At 46.5% G+C, this 13,927-nt stretch overlaps 1 protein-coding gene across 1 annotated transcript; it reads right to left on the bottom strand.

Annotated features, from left to right (window-relative positions):
• Positions 1–1,110: 1,110 nt before the first annotated feature.
• LOC142911127 (baculoviral IAP repeat-containing protein 3-like) lies at positions 1,111–12,500 on the bottom strand. Its single transcript, XM_076060201.1, has 5 exons — positions 11,958–12,500; positions 10,344–10,497; positions 8,347–8,446; positions 4,088–4,139; positions 1,111–3,399 (listed from the first exon to the last, which is right to left on the bottom strand). The coding sequence occupies exons 1-5, from the start codon at positions 12,282–12,284 to the stop codon at positions 3,262–3,264; spliced, it is 771 nt and encodes a 256-aa protein (XP_075916316.1). The 5' UTR covers positions 12,285–12,500; the 3' UTR covers positions 1,111–3,261.
• Positions 12,501–13,927: the final 1,427 nt, after the last annotated feature.

Genomic DNA, 13,927 nt, shown 5'->3' on the forward strand with positions numbered 1-13,927 from the left:
AGTCTAAACACAACAAGACTCCCAAGTCCTCTGGTGACATCAAAAATGATTTAATAACGAGACGATCAAACGAGCCACAGAGCGAAGCCTCGGCCCTACGCGTTGGGCCTTGCGTGGCCCATTAATGGGCACTCGACTCGAATGTGCGGACGTTTCATTGACTGAACGCAACATTGAAAGCAGCCTTGAGAATCTTCACTTGAAGCTTTCGTGGCAACTGCAGGGATCCACGCTCTCAAAGTCATCACGTGGTAGGTGTATAAAATACATCACCACGTTTCCATCGCGACACAAGCGACCGTCATCAGGCGGAACAGGTACAGTTCAACTGATGGGGGGGTCGCTTGTGTTGCGACAGAAACGTCGTGATTTATTTTATTTTGTCCCTACGTCACTTGACCGAAAGAACCTTGAAGAATGTTCTTGGTTCTTTCGGTAAAGTCACTACGTAGAAGGGAAACAATAAAATAATAAAAATATAAAACAATAAAAATTCTCACGACGTTTCGACTACGACACAAGAAGCAATCATCATCAGGTGTGAAAACCACAGCAAGAAATTTTTTAAAAAGTGGAGTTTTTTTTAACGTTAGCACCACGGAGAGCGATTTGGCAGTTGTTCAAATGGACGAGTCCATCTATGTTCGGAAAAGAGGAGGGGGGAGAGGAAGAGAATGGAATGCGGTCTGAACAACTGCCAAATCGCTCTCCGTGGTGCTATGTGGTTTTCACACCTGATGATGATTGCTCGTGTTGCAGTCGAAACGTTGTGAGAATTTTATTGTTTTATATTTTATTTATTTTATTGTTTCCCTTCTACGTGGTGGTGACTTTACCGAAAGAACCAAGAATATGAATCCCTGCAGTCACGAAAGCTTTAAATCAAAACCTTGAAGGATGTTTTACAACGTCCGTGTTTTAAACGCGCAAAATAATCACGTTTCCCCAACTTAACACATTCTCAGGAAGCTGTGTGTATATATATTTAGTTTACACTACGCGCGACGATGTTCAACGCAGCAGCCGCTTAAAAACTCTGGGTTAAGAGCGGCAAAGCCAGAAACTCGGTGCAGGCGGACGCTGCTGCTGGAGCTGAATGAATGAGCGAGCGTCGCAGCCGAGGACGGATTCGACCTTTTCAACATTTCCGAGCAGCGATTCTAAATTTGCCCGCGACCAATCTCCCGCGGGGGGAACTGCTCCGGCGTTCTCTTCGCCAAGTGCCGAGTCCAACACAAACCCCCGTGGGACGAGGCGCGCCGAGGGGCCCTAATCCAGCAGCGGGTTAACGAGTCCCCGAAAATTATCTCTCACGCGACCGATGGAAAAATAACCTGGCACTTCTTAGAAACAAAAGCGGCGAGGAACACACAAAGCCGTCCACACACAGCCCCAAAGATCCCCCAGCCACCGCCGTGTAGCCTTAACAGACTGTTGGGGCAAGTGCTGTTAGCGAGTAGCAGCAGCTATGATGATCCCCCCCGTGTAGCCTTAACAGACTGTTGGGGCAAGTGCTGTTAGCAATTAGCAGCAGCTATGAAGATCCCTCCCCGTGTAGCCTTAACAGACTGTTGGGGCAAGTGCTGTTAGCGATTAGCAGCAGCTATGAAGGCTACCGGCACTGTGGCACACGAGGGTGGGGGGGGGGTGGGGTGGTCAACACCACGCACAGCCGCCTTTGTCTCCCCAGTGGCGATGTCTTTACATATCGCAGCGGGCACTCATTCGAGGCCAAGTCGACCTAGGGGAGGCCCAGGACCGGTTGTTCAGATGATCGCAATCACTGTGGCGTTGGCCGTGAGCGGGAATGGAACTCGGCTGATCACCGGCGTTGGTAGCGCTGACCGCTCCACCAACCCCCCACCGCTCCCCACCACCGACAAAGAGCGGCCACCGTGGAACGCGACAATTAAATTTTTGATGACATCACCATTGCAATAAGTGCTCCATGGGGCTATTATTGCACACGCTGTGTATGAACTCACTCTGTCTGTTGTTGTTGTAGTATCATCAAATATAGTAACTCAATCTTAACCCACTTACCAATGTGGTATACTTATGTCATAATGATGACAACACTGTATTCTAGCGTAAAAAATATATTTTCCAACAATCTTTTTTTAACACGTTATGTTTCGTCTTGGGTGTAATTGTCCACGCTCAACTGACGTCGTTGGCTGTAAATCTCCACGGTCCCCTTACGTCGTGGCCAAGCCTCGGGGCCACTTCCTGGAGTCGTGGAGTTATTCCGTTACCAGTAGGGTACATTTCATTAAAGAGTGTTTAAAAAAAAAAAGTATTTTAAAATATTACTTATTAATGTAATAACTCACAAACGTAAAAATGTTTACGCACGTGAACTCTGCGTAACATTCCAGTTCCAGTAAAGATTTACAGAACGTAACTTCTTCACTTCAAGTCTAGCACCAAACGCCTTACAATCACCGCAACTCTTTAACCCTTCCGCCCATTGCAATAAGCGATCCACAGAGTTACACGTGTAACAGCTTTACATGTGTAACAGCTTACACATATACACGTGTAAGCTGTTACACGTGTAACAGCTTACACGTGTATATGTGCATGTACATTCACTTCGTCACTTCCCAAGTCTGACATTGCACACGTTAAAATCAACGCACTCTTATTAACGCTTTCCCATGCCACCCATTGCATTGTCCCACAGAGTTATAAATGTAATAACTCACACATGTAAGTACGCCTTAAAATCACCGCAATCTTTGACCCTTCCACCCGTTGCAATAAGCGCTCCACAGAGTTCTAAATGTAATAGCTCCCAAATGTAGAAACTGTTAACGTGTGTAACCTATGCGTACCATCCGGTTAAAGTAAAGATTACAGAACAGTCTTAAAACTTTACTTCCTTCACTTTCCAAGTCTGACATCGTACGCCTTCAAAACCACCACACTGATAATTATCAATGAACCCTTTTACATTCCGGAAACCCCCCAAAAAAAAGGCTGCTCTATGGGTGGAGGCCGGTGGCCAAGTGAAATTGCCCTCCCCGTGCCTCCCTGTGCGGAAAAAACGAACGCCGAACGCTCGCCAGCGACCGGCTTATGCCTCGGTACGGGAGAGGGGATGGGTGAATCAACGAACTCGCCCCAACGGTCGAAGCCACGGGCGGTCGGGATCCCCGGCGGTCGTTTCTCTCTCCTCCTCCTTCGCCCGGCCGTCCGCCTAAACCATGAAGGCCCGGAGCGACGTCTGCACGGCGACGCGGCACACAGGACACCGGCTCAGGGAGAGGGCGCAGTGGCCGCACGTGGCCACGTGTCCGCACGGCACGAACATCGTGGACACCTCGCGCTCCATGCACACCTTGCAGGACAGCCGCTCTTCCAGCTTGTCCAGAAGCTCCTCAGTCGATGGCGCTGCTGTGGACGAAGCGCGCGCAGACGCACGCGGAGACACACGCGGAGACACACAGAGACACACAGACACACAGAGACACACAGAGACACACAGAGACGCACAGAGACACACAGAGACACACAGAGACGCACAGAGACACACAGAGACGCACAGAGACACACAGAGACACACGCGCGCACGCACAGACGCAAGCGCACACACACACAGACGCACACACAGAGACACACCCGCACACACTTTCAGCGGTTTCAAAAAGTGATGGTCGATCATCACCAGACTGCTTACATATGGGGCGCAAAGTTGGCGAGATGTTGACCACCTCGTCTGGTATACATGAGGTCGTGACTCTCACCTGTATCAGACTCTCACCTGGCTCAGACTTTCACCTGTATCAGACTCTCATCTGTATCAGACTCTCACCTGTATCAGACTCTCACCTGTATCAGACCCTCACCTGTATCAGACCCTCACCTGTATCAGACTCTCACCTGTATCAGACTCTCACCTGTATCAGACCCTCACCTGTATCAGACCCTCACCTGTATCAGACTCTCACCTGTATCAGTCTCTCACCTGTATCAGACCCTCACCTGTATCAGACCCTCACCTGTATCAGACTCTCACCTGTATCAGACCCTCACCTGTATCAGGTGAGGGTCTGATACAGTGCGCAGGGATCCGCCGTCTTACCGTGCTCAATCTCCGCGGTTGTACTCTGCGGCGTCTGACCCGGTAGCGGAGCCTTTAAACCGACAAATAAAGATGAACATCGTCGCGTGTAAGAATCATCGCCGGTGTCACGCAGAAGAACCGACAAAAATGGATAAGTTACGCAAGCGACGACCGCTCGCGTTAAAAACGATCGCGACTTTTTGCACCGTTACTCTGCGCTCGATTTGCAATCGGCGTGTCGGCAAACCAAACGGAACGACAAGAGCCGGCTCTCGATTGTCGCCGCTAACGACGGGGGGCAGGGCAGCTGCAGACGGCTCAAAATCGCGCAGCATCCAAAAAGATAAAATTAAAAAAATTCCGTGGATCTCTATGCCAAAAACACCGATTATCCCCATAGTTATATATAGTTATAGAGTACATTTAATCTGGCCGTCGCCTGATGAAGCTCGTTGTTGTTGTAATTACTGGTGAAACGTCATACTCAGATTCTAAATGTTGTGGCTTGGCTCTCCAACACACCGGTGTGAGCTGTACTAGTATTATACACTATACACTACTATACACTATTATACACTATACACTACTACACTACTATACACTACTACACTACTATACACTACTATACACTATTATACACTACTATACACTACTATACACTACTACACTATACACTACTATACACTACTATACACTATTATACACTACTATACACTACTATACTATACACTACTATACACTACTACACTACTATACACTACTACACTATACACTACTATACACTACTACACTACTATACACTACTACACTATACACTACTATACAATACTATACTATACACTACTATACTATACACTACACTACTATACACTACTACACTACTATACACTACTATACATACACTACTATACACTACACTATACACTACTATACTATACACTACTACACTATACACTATATACTACTATACTATACACTACACTACTATACACTACACTATACACTACTATATTATACACTATACTATACACTACTATACTATACTACTATACTATACACTACACTACTATACACTACTACACTATACATTACTATACTATACACTACACTATACACTACACTACTATACACTACTACACTATACATTACTATACTATACACTACACTATACACTACACTACTATACACTACACTATACACTACTATACACTACACTATACACTACTATACACTACACTATACACTACACTACTATACACTACTATACACTACACTATACACTACACTATACACTACACTACTATACACTACACTATACACTACACTATACACTACACTACTATACACTACACTATACACTACACTATACACTACACTACTATACACTACACTATACACTACACTACACTATACACTACACTATACACTACTATACTATACACACTACTATATTTACAATGAGCATATTGGTAATAAAACCACATTATTTTTGTATTTTTACCCCTGAATGATGAACAACATTTCAAGCTGCCTGCGAAGTTTAAGTTTGAGTCTATTTGTGTTCAAGACCCCTGATAAACTCCATCAAGAGATGAGGATAGTCTCGTCTGTTCAACGACCGGAGTTGACCAAGGTCAACGTTAAAAAACGAAACAAAAAATCGTACGTGCGGCGTGTTCGCACGCCGGCGTTAAACTCGATTTTCCTGCGAAACCAAAAGTTGGCGAGAAAATGTTTTGTTACCGGCGGCCGCATCGACCCGCGGACGAAAGCTTCCCCCTTCTGTCGTCCAACAAACGCGCAGCTGTTCAGCAAACGACGCGGGAAGAGGGGGGGGTCATTACGTTATGCCGGCTGGGTATAATGTGGTGGATGTATTGGGGAGCACATCACCATCATTATTATTATTATTTATATTATGATCTTATAGTGAGATGGTTGTATTGGGGAACACATTATATTTATTATTTTATCGCGTTTATTATGATTTTGTTATTATCTTATAATGCGTTGGATGTATCGGGGAACACATCATTATTATATAATGCGATGGATGTGTTGGGGAACACATAATTAGTGAATATTTACAGTGAGGGAAAAAAGTATTTGATCCCCTGCTGATTTTGTACGTTTGCCCACTGACAAAGAAATGATCAGTCTATAATTTTAATGGTAGGTTTATTTGAACAGTGAGAGACAGAATAACAACAAAAAATCCAGAAAAACGTATGTCAAAAATGTTATAAATTGATTTGCATTTTAATGAGGGAAATAAGTATTTGACCCCTCTGCAAAACATGACTTAGTACTTGGTGGCAAAAACCCTTGTTGGCAATCACAGAGGTCAGACGTTTCTTGTAGTTGGCCACCAGGTTTGCACACATCTCAGGAGGGATTTTGTCCCACTCCTCTTTGCAGATCTTCTCCAAGTCATTAAGGTTTCGAGGCTGACGTTTGGCAACTCGAACCTTCAGCTCCCTCCACAGATTTTCTATGGGATTAAGGTCTGGAGACTGGCTAGGCCACTCCAGGTCCTTAATGTGCTTCTTCTTGAGCCACTCCTTTGTTGCCTTGGCCGTGTGTTTTGGGTCATTGTCATGCTGGAATACCCATCCACAACCCATTTTCAATGCCCTGGCTGAGGGAAGGAGGTTCTCACCCAAGATTTGATGGTACATGGCCCCGTCCATCGTCCCTTTGATGCGGTGAAGTTGTCCTGTCCCCTTAGCAGAAAAACACCCCCAAAGCATAATGTTTCCACCTCCATGTTTAACGGTGGGGATGGTGTTCTTGGGGTCATAGGCAGCATTCCTCCTCCTCCAAACATGGCATGTTGAGTTGATGCCAAAGAGCTCCATTTTGGTCTCATCTGACCACAACACTTTCACCCAGTTGTCCTCTGAATCATTCAGATGTTCATTGGCAAACTTCAGACGGGCATGTATATGTGCTTTCTTGAGCAGGGGGACCTTGCGGGCACTGCAGGATTTCAGTCCTTCACGAGGTAGTGCAGGGGTCGGGAACCTTTTTGACTAAGAGAGCCATGAAAGCAAAAAATTTGGAAATTTATTTCAGTGAGAGCCATATAATATATTTTAAAAGTGAATTCAACTAAATGTCAGTATAATAAGCCTCTGAATTTATTCTTTTAAATAATGTTGTTATAACACTCACCATTAATGCGACTTCTGGTGCTGCATGGATTTGCTGATGTCTTTGTAGTCGGGTTGGTACTTGGTGAGGTTAAGCTTCATGCAAGCGTTGAGGCTTTCATCCGTTAAACGTGATCGTAGGTTGGACTTGATGTTTTTAAGATGTGAGAATGACTGCTCACATGCATACGTAGGCCAGTATCATCCAATTAAAATAATGGACAATTGCTCCTGCAGCCATGAACAGGACATGCGCAGTAAAAAATTGATGGATGGATTAAAACAAGTGAGAATATTTTGTTTTATCTGCGAGCCATATGCAATCATCAAAAGAGCCACATCTGGCTCGCGAGCCATAGGTTCCCGACCCCTGAGGTAGTGTGTTACCAATTGTTTTCTTGGTGACTATGGTCCCTCTGCCTTGAGATCATTGACAAGATCCTCCCGTGTAGTTCTGGGCTGATTCCTCACCGTTCTCATGATCATTGCAACTCCACGAGGTGAGATCTTGCATGGAGCCCCATGCCGAGGGAGATTGACAGTTCTTTTGTGTTTTTTCCATTTGCGAATAATCGCACAAACTGTTGTCACCTTCTGACCAAGCTGCTTGGCAATGGTCTTGTAGCCCATTCCAGCCTTGTGTAGGTCTACAATCTTGTCCCTGACATCCTTGGAGAGCTCTTTGGTCTTGGCCATGGTGGAGAGTTTGGAATTTGATTGATTGATTGATTGCTTCTGTGGACAGGTGTCTTTTATACAGGTAACGAGCTGAGATTAGGAGCACACTCTTAAAGAGTGTACTCCTAATCTCAGCTCCTAATCTCAGCTTGTTACCTGCATAAAAGAAACCTGGGAGCCAGAAATCTTTCTGATTGAGAGGGGGTCAAATACTTTTTTCCCTCATTAAAATGCAAATCAATTTATAACATTTTTGACATGCGTTTTTCTGGATTTTGTTGTTGTTATTCTGTCTCTCACTTTTCAAATAAACCTACCATTAAAATTATAGACTGATCATTTCTTTGTCAGTGGGCAAACGTACAAAATCAGCAGGGGATCAAATACTTTTTTCCCTCACTGTATATATATACATTTCACGGGAGCAGCAGGTGCCAAACGCCTCACCTGGGAAACCACTTTGCGTGCTCATGCCAAGCGCTGTCTCCCAGCGCCCACTCTTGTAGATGACCGTCGCAGCTGAAGCACCTCACAAGATCTCCGTGACCTACTCAAAATAGAAAACACGTTACAGGGACCTCTCCCCTACATATCGACACTGTCAACTTTTCAGAGATAAACAAACCCATCCAGTTGCCCGTTCGGACCGAGAGTCGTAAGTTCAACCGCCTCACAATAGATGGAGGTGGTGGCATCAACATCTGCAGAACGTGAAGAACCAGTGGCATTTACATCTACAGAACGTGAAGAACCAGTGGCATTTACATCTACAGAATGTGAAGAACCAGTGGCATCAACATCTGCAGAACGTGAAGAACCAGTGGCATTTACAGCTACAGAACGTGAAGAACCAGTGGCATTTACAGCTACAGAACATGAAGAACCAGTGGCATCAACATCTGCAGAACATGAAGAACCAGCGTCATCTACATCTACAGAACGTGAAGAACCAGCGTCATCTACATCTACAGAACGTGAAGAACCAGTTGCATCTACATCTGCAGAATACGAAAATCCAGTGGCATCTACATCTACAGAACGTGAATAACCAGCGTCATCTACATCTACAGAACGTGAAGAACCAGTGGCATCTATATCTACAGAACGTGAAGAACCAGCGGCATCTACAGCTACAGAACGTGAAGAACCAGCGGCATCTACATCTACAGAACGTGAAGAACCAGCGGCATCTACATCTACAGAACGTGAAGAACCAGTTGTATCTACATCTACAGAATACGAAAAACCAGTGGCATCTACATCTACAGAACGTGAAGAACCAGCGTCATCTACATCTACAGAACGTGAAGAACCAGTGGCATCTACATCTACAGAACGTGAAAAACCAGCGTCATCTACATCTACAGAACGTGAAGAACCAGTGGCATCTACATCTACAGAACGTGAAGAACCAGCGGCATCTACAGCTACAGAACGTGAAGAACCAACGGCATCTACATCTACAGAACGTGAAGAACCAGCGGCATCTACATCTACAGAACGTGAAGAACCAGTGGCATCTACATCTACAGAACGTGAAGAACCAGCGTCATCTACATCTACAGAACGTGAAGAACCAGCGGCATCTACATCTACAGAACGTGAAGAACCAGTGGCATCTACATCTACAGAACGTGACGAACCAGTGGCATCTACATCTACAGAACGTGAAGAACCAGCGGCATCTACATCTACAGAACGTGAAGAACCAGTGTCATCTACATCTACAGAACGTGAAGAACCAGCGTCATCTACATCTGCATGAGATTATACAACTTGTAAAGGCCTTCCCCGTGTTTCGTGTACGCACTCTACAACACGCTTGGAACCGACAGGACTTCGCACTCCTATCGTGTTTTTGTAAACTGTTCGTTGCCGTGACGTTCTTACCCCCCATGCCCCGACTGGACATCATGCGAAAAAGAGCTTCACAGCTCAATGGATTCCTCCAGTATAGATAAATATTCTGATTCTGACCTCCCTCAGGTGTTTGACCAAAACTATTAACCAACATTGAAACTATTTTATGATACTAGGTGTTAGGACCATTGAGTTGCTATTCAGCTCTTTTTCAGAGGCGACCACCTGGCATTCACAAACGATAGCTCAACGAAGTGGCTTATCGCATGATAATTTAAACGCAGCCAAATTCTCTAAACGCGTGTTTCTAAATGTGCGAGGAAAAAAACCGGAGGACCGGCAGAAAAAATCCACGCGACCACGGGGAGGCACGAAAATTCCAAATACGCATCAGGCGTCAGGATGGAACCCACCACCTCCTGCCTTCCAGGCGAGGTAGTCAACATCTCCGAGCCACCGTGGCGCTTGCCCCCCAAAGAGCCGCCCCTCCCCCCACAAAACGGGGACGACTACAGCACCGGGGAAGGCCTCCACCCACTTCTACGTAGCAGCAGCAGCAGCGGCAGCAGCAGCACAAACCGTACCGGAATAGTAGAAGCCTGCGTAGGCCAGCTCATGCGGGGACACATTGGCGGTGTACGGCCAGCTCGCGAAAGATCTGATTCGCGCCCCGAACGAACGCATCTCTGGACACAGTGCGGAGTCGGGGCCATCCTGAGTGGCCTGCGGCAACGGGGCCTGCGGGGAAAAGGCACCACCCAGAAACAAACGCAACGACGACAATGGTGACGACGATGACGACTGTGACGACAGCGTCAATGGCGACGACGGTGATGCAGTGAGCTCATCGAATTGTCCCCGCCCTTTGGAACGGCTCCCCAGGAAGCCGTGAGGGCATTGGAATCGTTTTTTTTTAAACGACATCTTCGAAACAAAACCTTTTTAGACTGACCTAAAAAGGTTAAGTCATTTACATGACTTAATACGATTACATCTCCATAACTAGCATAACCTATGCGCATAATTACATCAATTAACATTATTTCGGATAATTACGCATTTTTCCAAATTTTATTTCATTTTTATCATTTTTATTAAAATTTTCAAGACCCGGCATATACAACAGGTGGGGGAATTTATAGAGAAGATAACATTACAGTAGAATCTTGATTTGAATTACAGTAGACTCTGGATGATCCGTGCGCGGTTTATTCGATTTGCAGATGAACCGCACACCTGCGATTTTGACAGAGATTAAGAACTCGTGGATATTCCCCTGAAGTCCAAATAATCTAAAAACAGTTTATACAACATTGGTTAATTCTTGGACGTTTTTATTACAAGTCACGCGGCGCTTAAACCGAACAAATACGTTGCCTCGGTTAATCCGAAATCCACGTGACCGCCTCTACGGCACGGCAGCTGCAACGTCTTTACAACGGTGGGCAGAGTTTAATTGATTTTGTTGCCGTGGCTCTGCTGTCAAATGAGCGAGCCGACTCTTCAGCGCGGGGAGCGGGAAAGTCTCATCATTGAACATGGTTATAGGCACAAAGCATTGAAGAACTGAGACTCATCTACAAGGGCGCAGCGGTAGCCAGGAGATGTCAACGACCTCGCCTGGTATGCAGGAGGTCATGGGCTCGAAACCCGACCCTGACACCTGCTTCTGCCTATTTGGAGTTTCCGTGTCTCTCTCTCTCTGTTCCCCCCGTGGTCACCACGTGCGAGGGTATTCGGCAAATATAAATGTCCACGCAACGATGCTGAGCCCGCTTCGCTGAGCAACGTCGCTGCTTTGCGTGACGGAGAGGGTCGGCATCTGAAACAAATAGCTACATCATCGCAGCGCTGAGTAGGGCCCTCGCCAGGTCAAGAATAACTGTGTTAGCACAGGGTGCTTACAAAGAAATGTTCACACTTGTTTTTGGACTATCGTTTTTTAATATAACACGAATCTGACCGCGAATGCGCGTCAATGGATTCAACGAGCCAAAGGGTCTCCGCTCGTTCGCCATCGTCGTCTAAACACGCCTAGAATTATCTCCAATCGGTACCCAGAACCCCGAGGCACATCTCTTCGTGCCAATCGTTGCAAATTCTCAGCGGCACCCCGCACTAGTTTTAGGAAAGACCCGGCCTCGCCCCCCCAAAACAAGCGTCAGGACGTCACCGGCGCCGTCGCTGGCGTCACCCACCGCGCGAGCGCAGGCGGGGAAGTGCCTGGCGTGCTCCCGAGCGGGGTCGTCCCCCTCCTCCCAGCGATGCATCATCCCGCCGCAGCGGAAGCAGGCCACCAGGTCGCTGAAGCCCATGCGGTAGAGTCCGGCCCGCGCCAAGTCCGCGGGCCGCACGGGGGACGACCGGGGCCACCCCTTGGAGAACGACAGCAGCCTGGCCGATTCTCTCAGCATCTTCGAGGCCGACGGTCGCGGGATCCGGTCGAAGCGGGGCATCGGGGGGGCAGAGCGTCTCGCCGCCGCCGACGCCCTGCGGGAGGCCCGAAAGTCTACGACGTTCGGCATCGACCCGGCGGAAAAATACGGGGCAATTTGGGGTGAAAAGAATGCTTTTGCGAGGGACGAGTCCGCCCGGGGGTCTCTTGTTAAAGATCGCTCAAGAAACGTCGAGGCCTTCTCCTCCTTTCAAGGCGTCGAAGAGATCCCGGGGCTCGTAGCTCAACGGGTAGTTTAAAAACCGGCGATGGGAAATGGCACGACCCCTGTTGTCACCCTCGACGGCTCCTGAATGCGGGAACAAAAATGTTCGGGCGGCAAGCGTCATTAAAAACGGACATCTTTTAGTGATATTCTTAGCTCTTTCGGTAAAGTCACGTTGAAGGCAAACAATAAAATAATAAAATACATATAAAACAATAAAAATTCTCACGACGTTTCGACCATAACACAAACGGTCGTTATGTTATGGTCGAAACGTCGTGATAATTTTTATTGTTTTGTATATATATTTTATTATTTTATTGTTTCCCTTCAACGTGACTTTGCCGAAAGAGCTAAGAATATGAATTACTGCAGTCACGAAAGCTTTAAATCAAAATAAAATATTTAAGTGACTTGAAATGTTTGGTTTAAACAATTCATCCATACACAAAGGCTTTTTGTGGGTTAGATTGCGTAAATATATTAATGTTAAACCCGCCACCACCCGACACGGCCAACTGGTAAGGGTTGTCACGTAAACAGAACATTGGTCGCCAAAAGCCTACGTGTTAAGAATTAAACAGTTCAGTCTGTCACTTCTGACAAACTCATGCACAGCAATAAAAGGGGGCACACACAGTCTGGATGGTCCTGTACCAAACGGAGTTTCGAGAGTTATCTGGTGTGAGAAAAACCAACACTACCCATAGACTCAGCACTGCACCATAGACTCAACACTACCCAAAGACTCAACACTAACCATAGACTCAACACTGCCCATAGACTCAACAGTGCCCATAGACTCAACACTACCCATAGACTCAACACTGTACCATGGACTCAGCACTGCACCATAGACTCAACACTGCCCGATAGACTCAACACTACCCAAAGACTCAACACTGCCCATAGACTCAAAACTGCCCATAGACTCAACACTGCACCATAGACTCAACACTGCCCATAGACTCAGCACTGCACCATACATTCAACACTGCATCATAGACTCAGCACTGTACCATAGACTCAACACTGCACCATAGACTCAACACTGCCCATAGACTCAACACTGCACCATAGACTCAACACTGCCCATAGACTCAACACTGCACCATAGACTCAACACTGCCCATAGACTCAACACTACACCATAGACTCAACACTGCACCATAGACTCAACACTACACCATAGACTCAACACTACACGATAGATTTCGATTTAAAGCTGTCGTGACTGCAGGGATTAATCTTCTTGGTTCTTTAGGTAAAATCACGTCGGTTCTAAACTAATTGTATTTTTACGGTGACCTCAGACCGCAGCTCTTTTGCTGGCACCGCCTCTTAACACCTCTCACAGCACGGTTAACGTTGTGGTTTGTAACGTGGAGTATAACAGCGCCTCGTGGCTGTTTCTCTCCCCCCCCTCCTCCGTCCCGAGGAGCGCGGTACGACACAGACACATAGACTCACACAGAGACACATAGACTCACACAGAGACCCATAGACTC

The sequence above is a fragment of the Petromyzon marinus genome, unplaced genomic scaffold (genome assembly GCF_048934315.1).
Source record: "Petromyzon marinus isolate PM22_M1 ecotype Great Lakes invasive population unplaced genomic scaffold, UKy_Petmar_22M1.pri1.0 PM_G_Scaffold_17, whole genome shotgun sequence".
NCBI lineage: Eukaryota > Metazoa > Chordata > Hyperoartia > Petromyzontiformes > Petromyzontidae > Petromyzon > Petromyzon marinus.

What these genes read in the sequence shown, in the direction of transcription:
- LOC142911127 (XM_076060201.1), bottom strand. Translation starts at nt 12,284, where the DNA reads ATGCCGAACGTCGTAGACTTTCGGGCCTCCCGCAGGGCGTCGGCGGCG. An exon ending in CGCAGGCTTCTACTATTCCG is followed by an intron (nt 8,447 to 10,343) that starts GTACGGTTTGTG and finishes TATTTTGAGTAG; the next exon opens with GTCACGGAGATCTTGTGAGG. An exon ending in CACGCAAAGTGGTTTCCCAG is followed by an intron (nt 4,140 to 8,346) that starts GTGAGGCGTTTG and finishes GTCGGTTTAAAG; the next exon opens with GCTCCGCTACCGGGTCAGAC.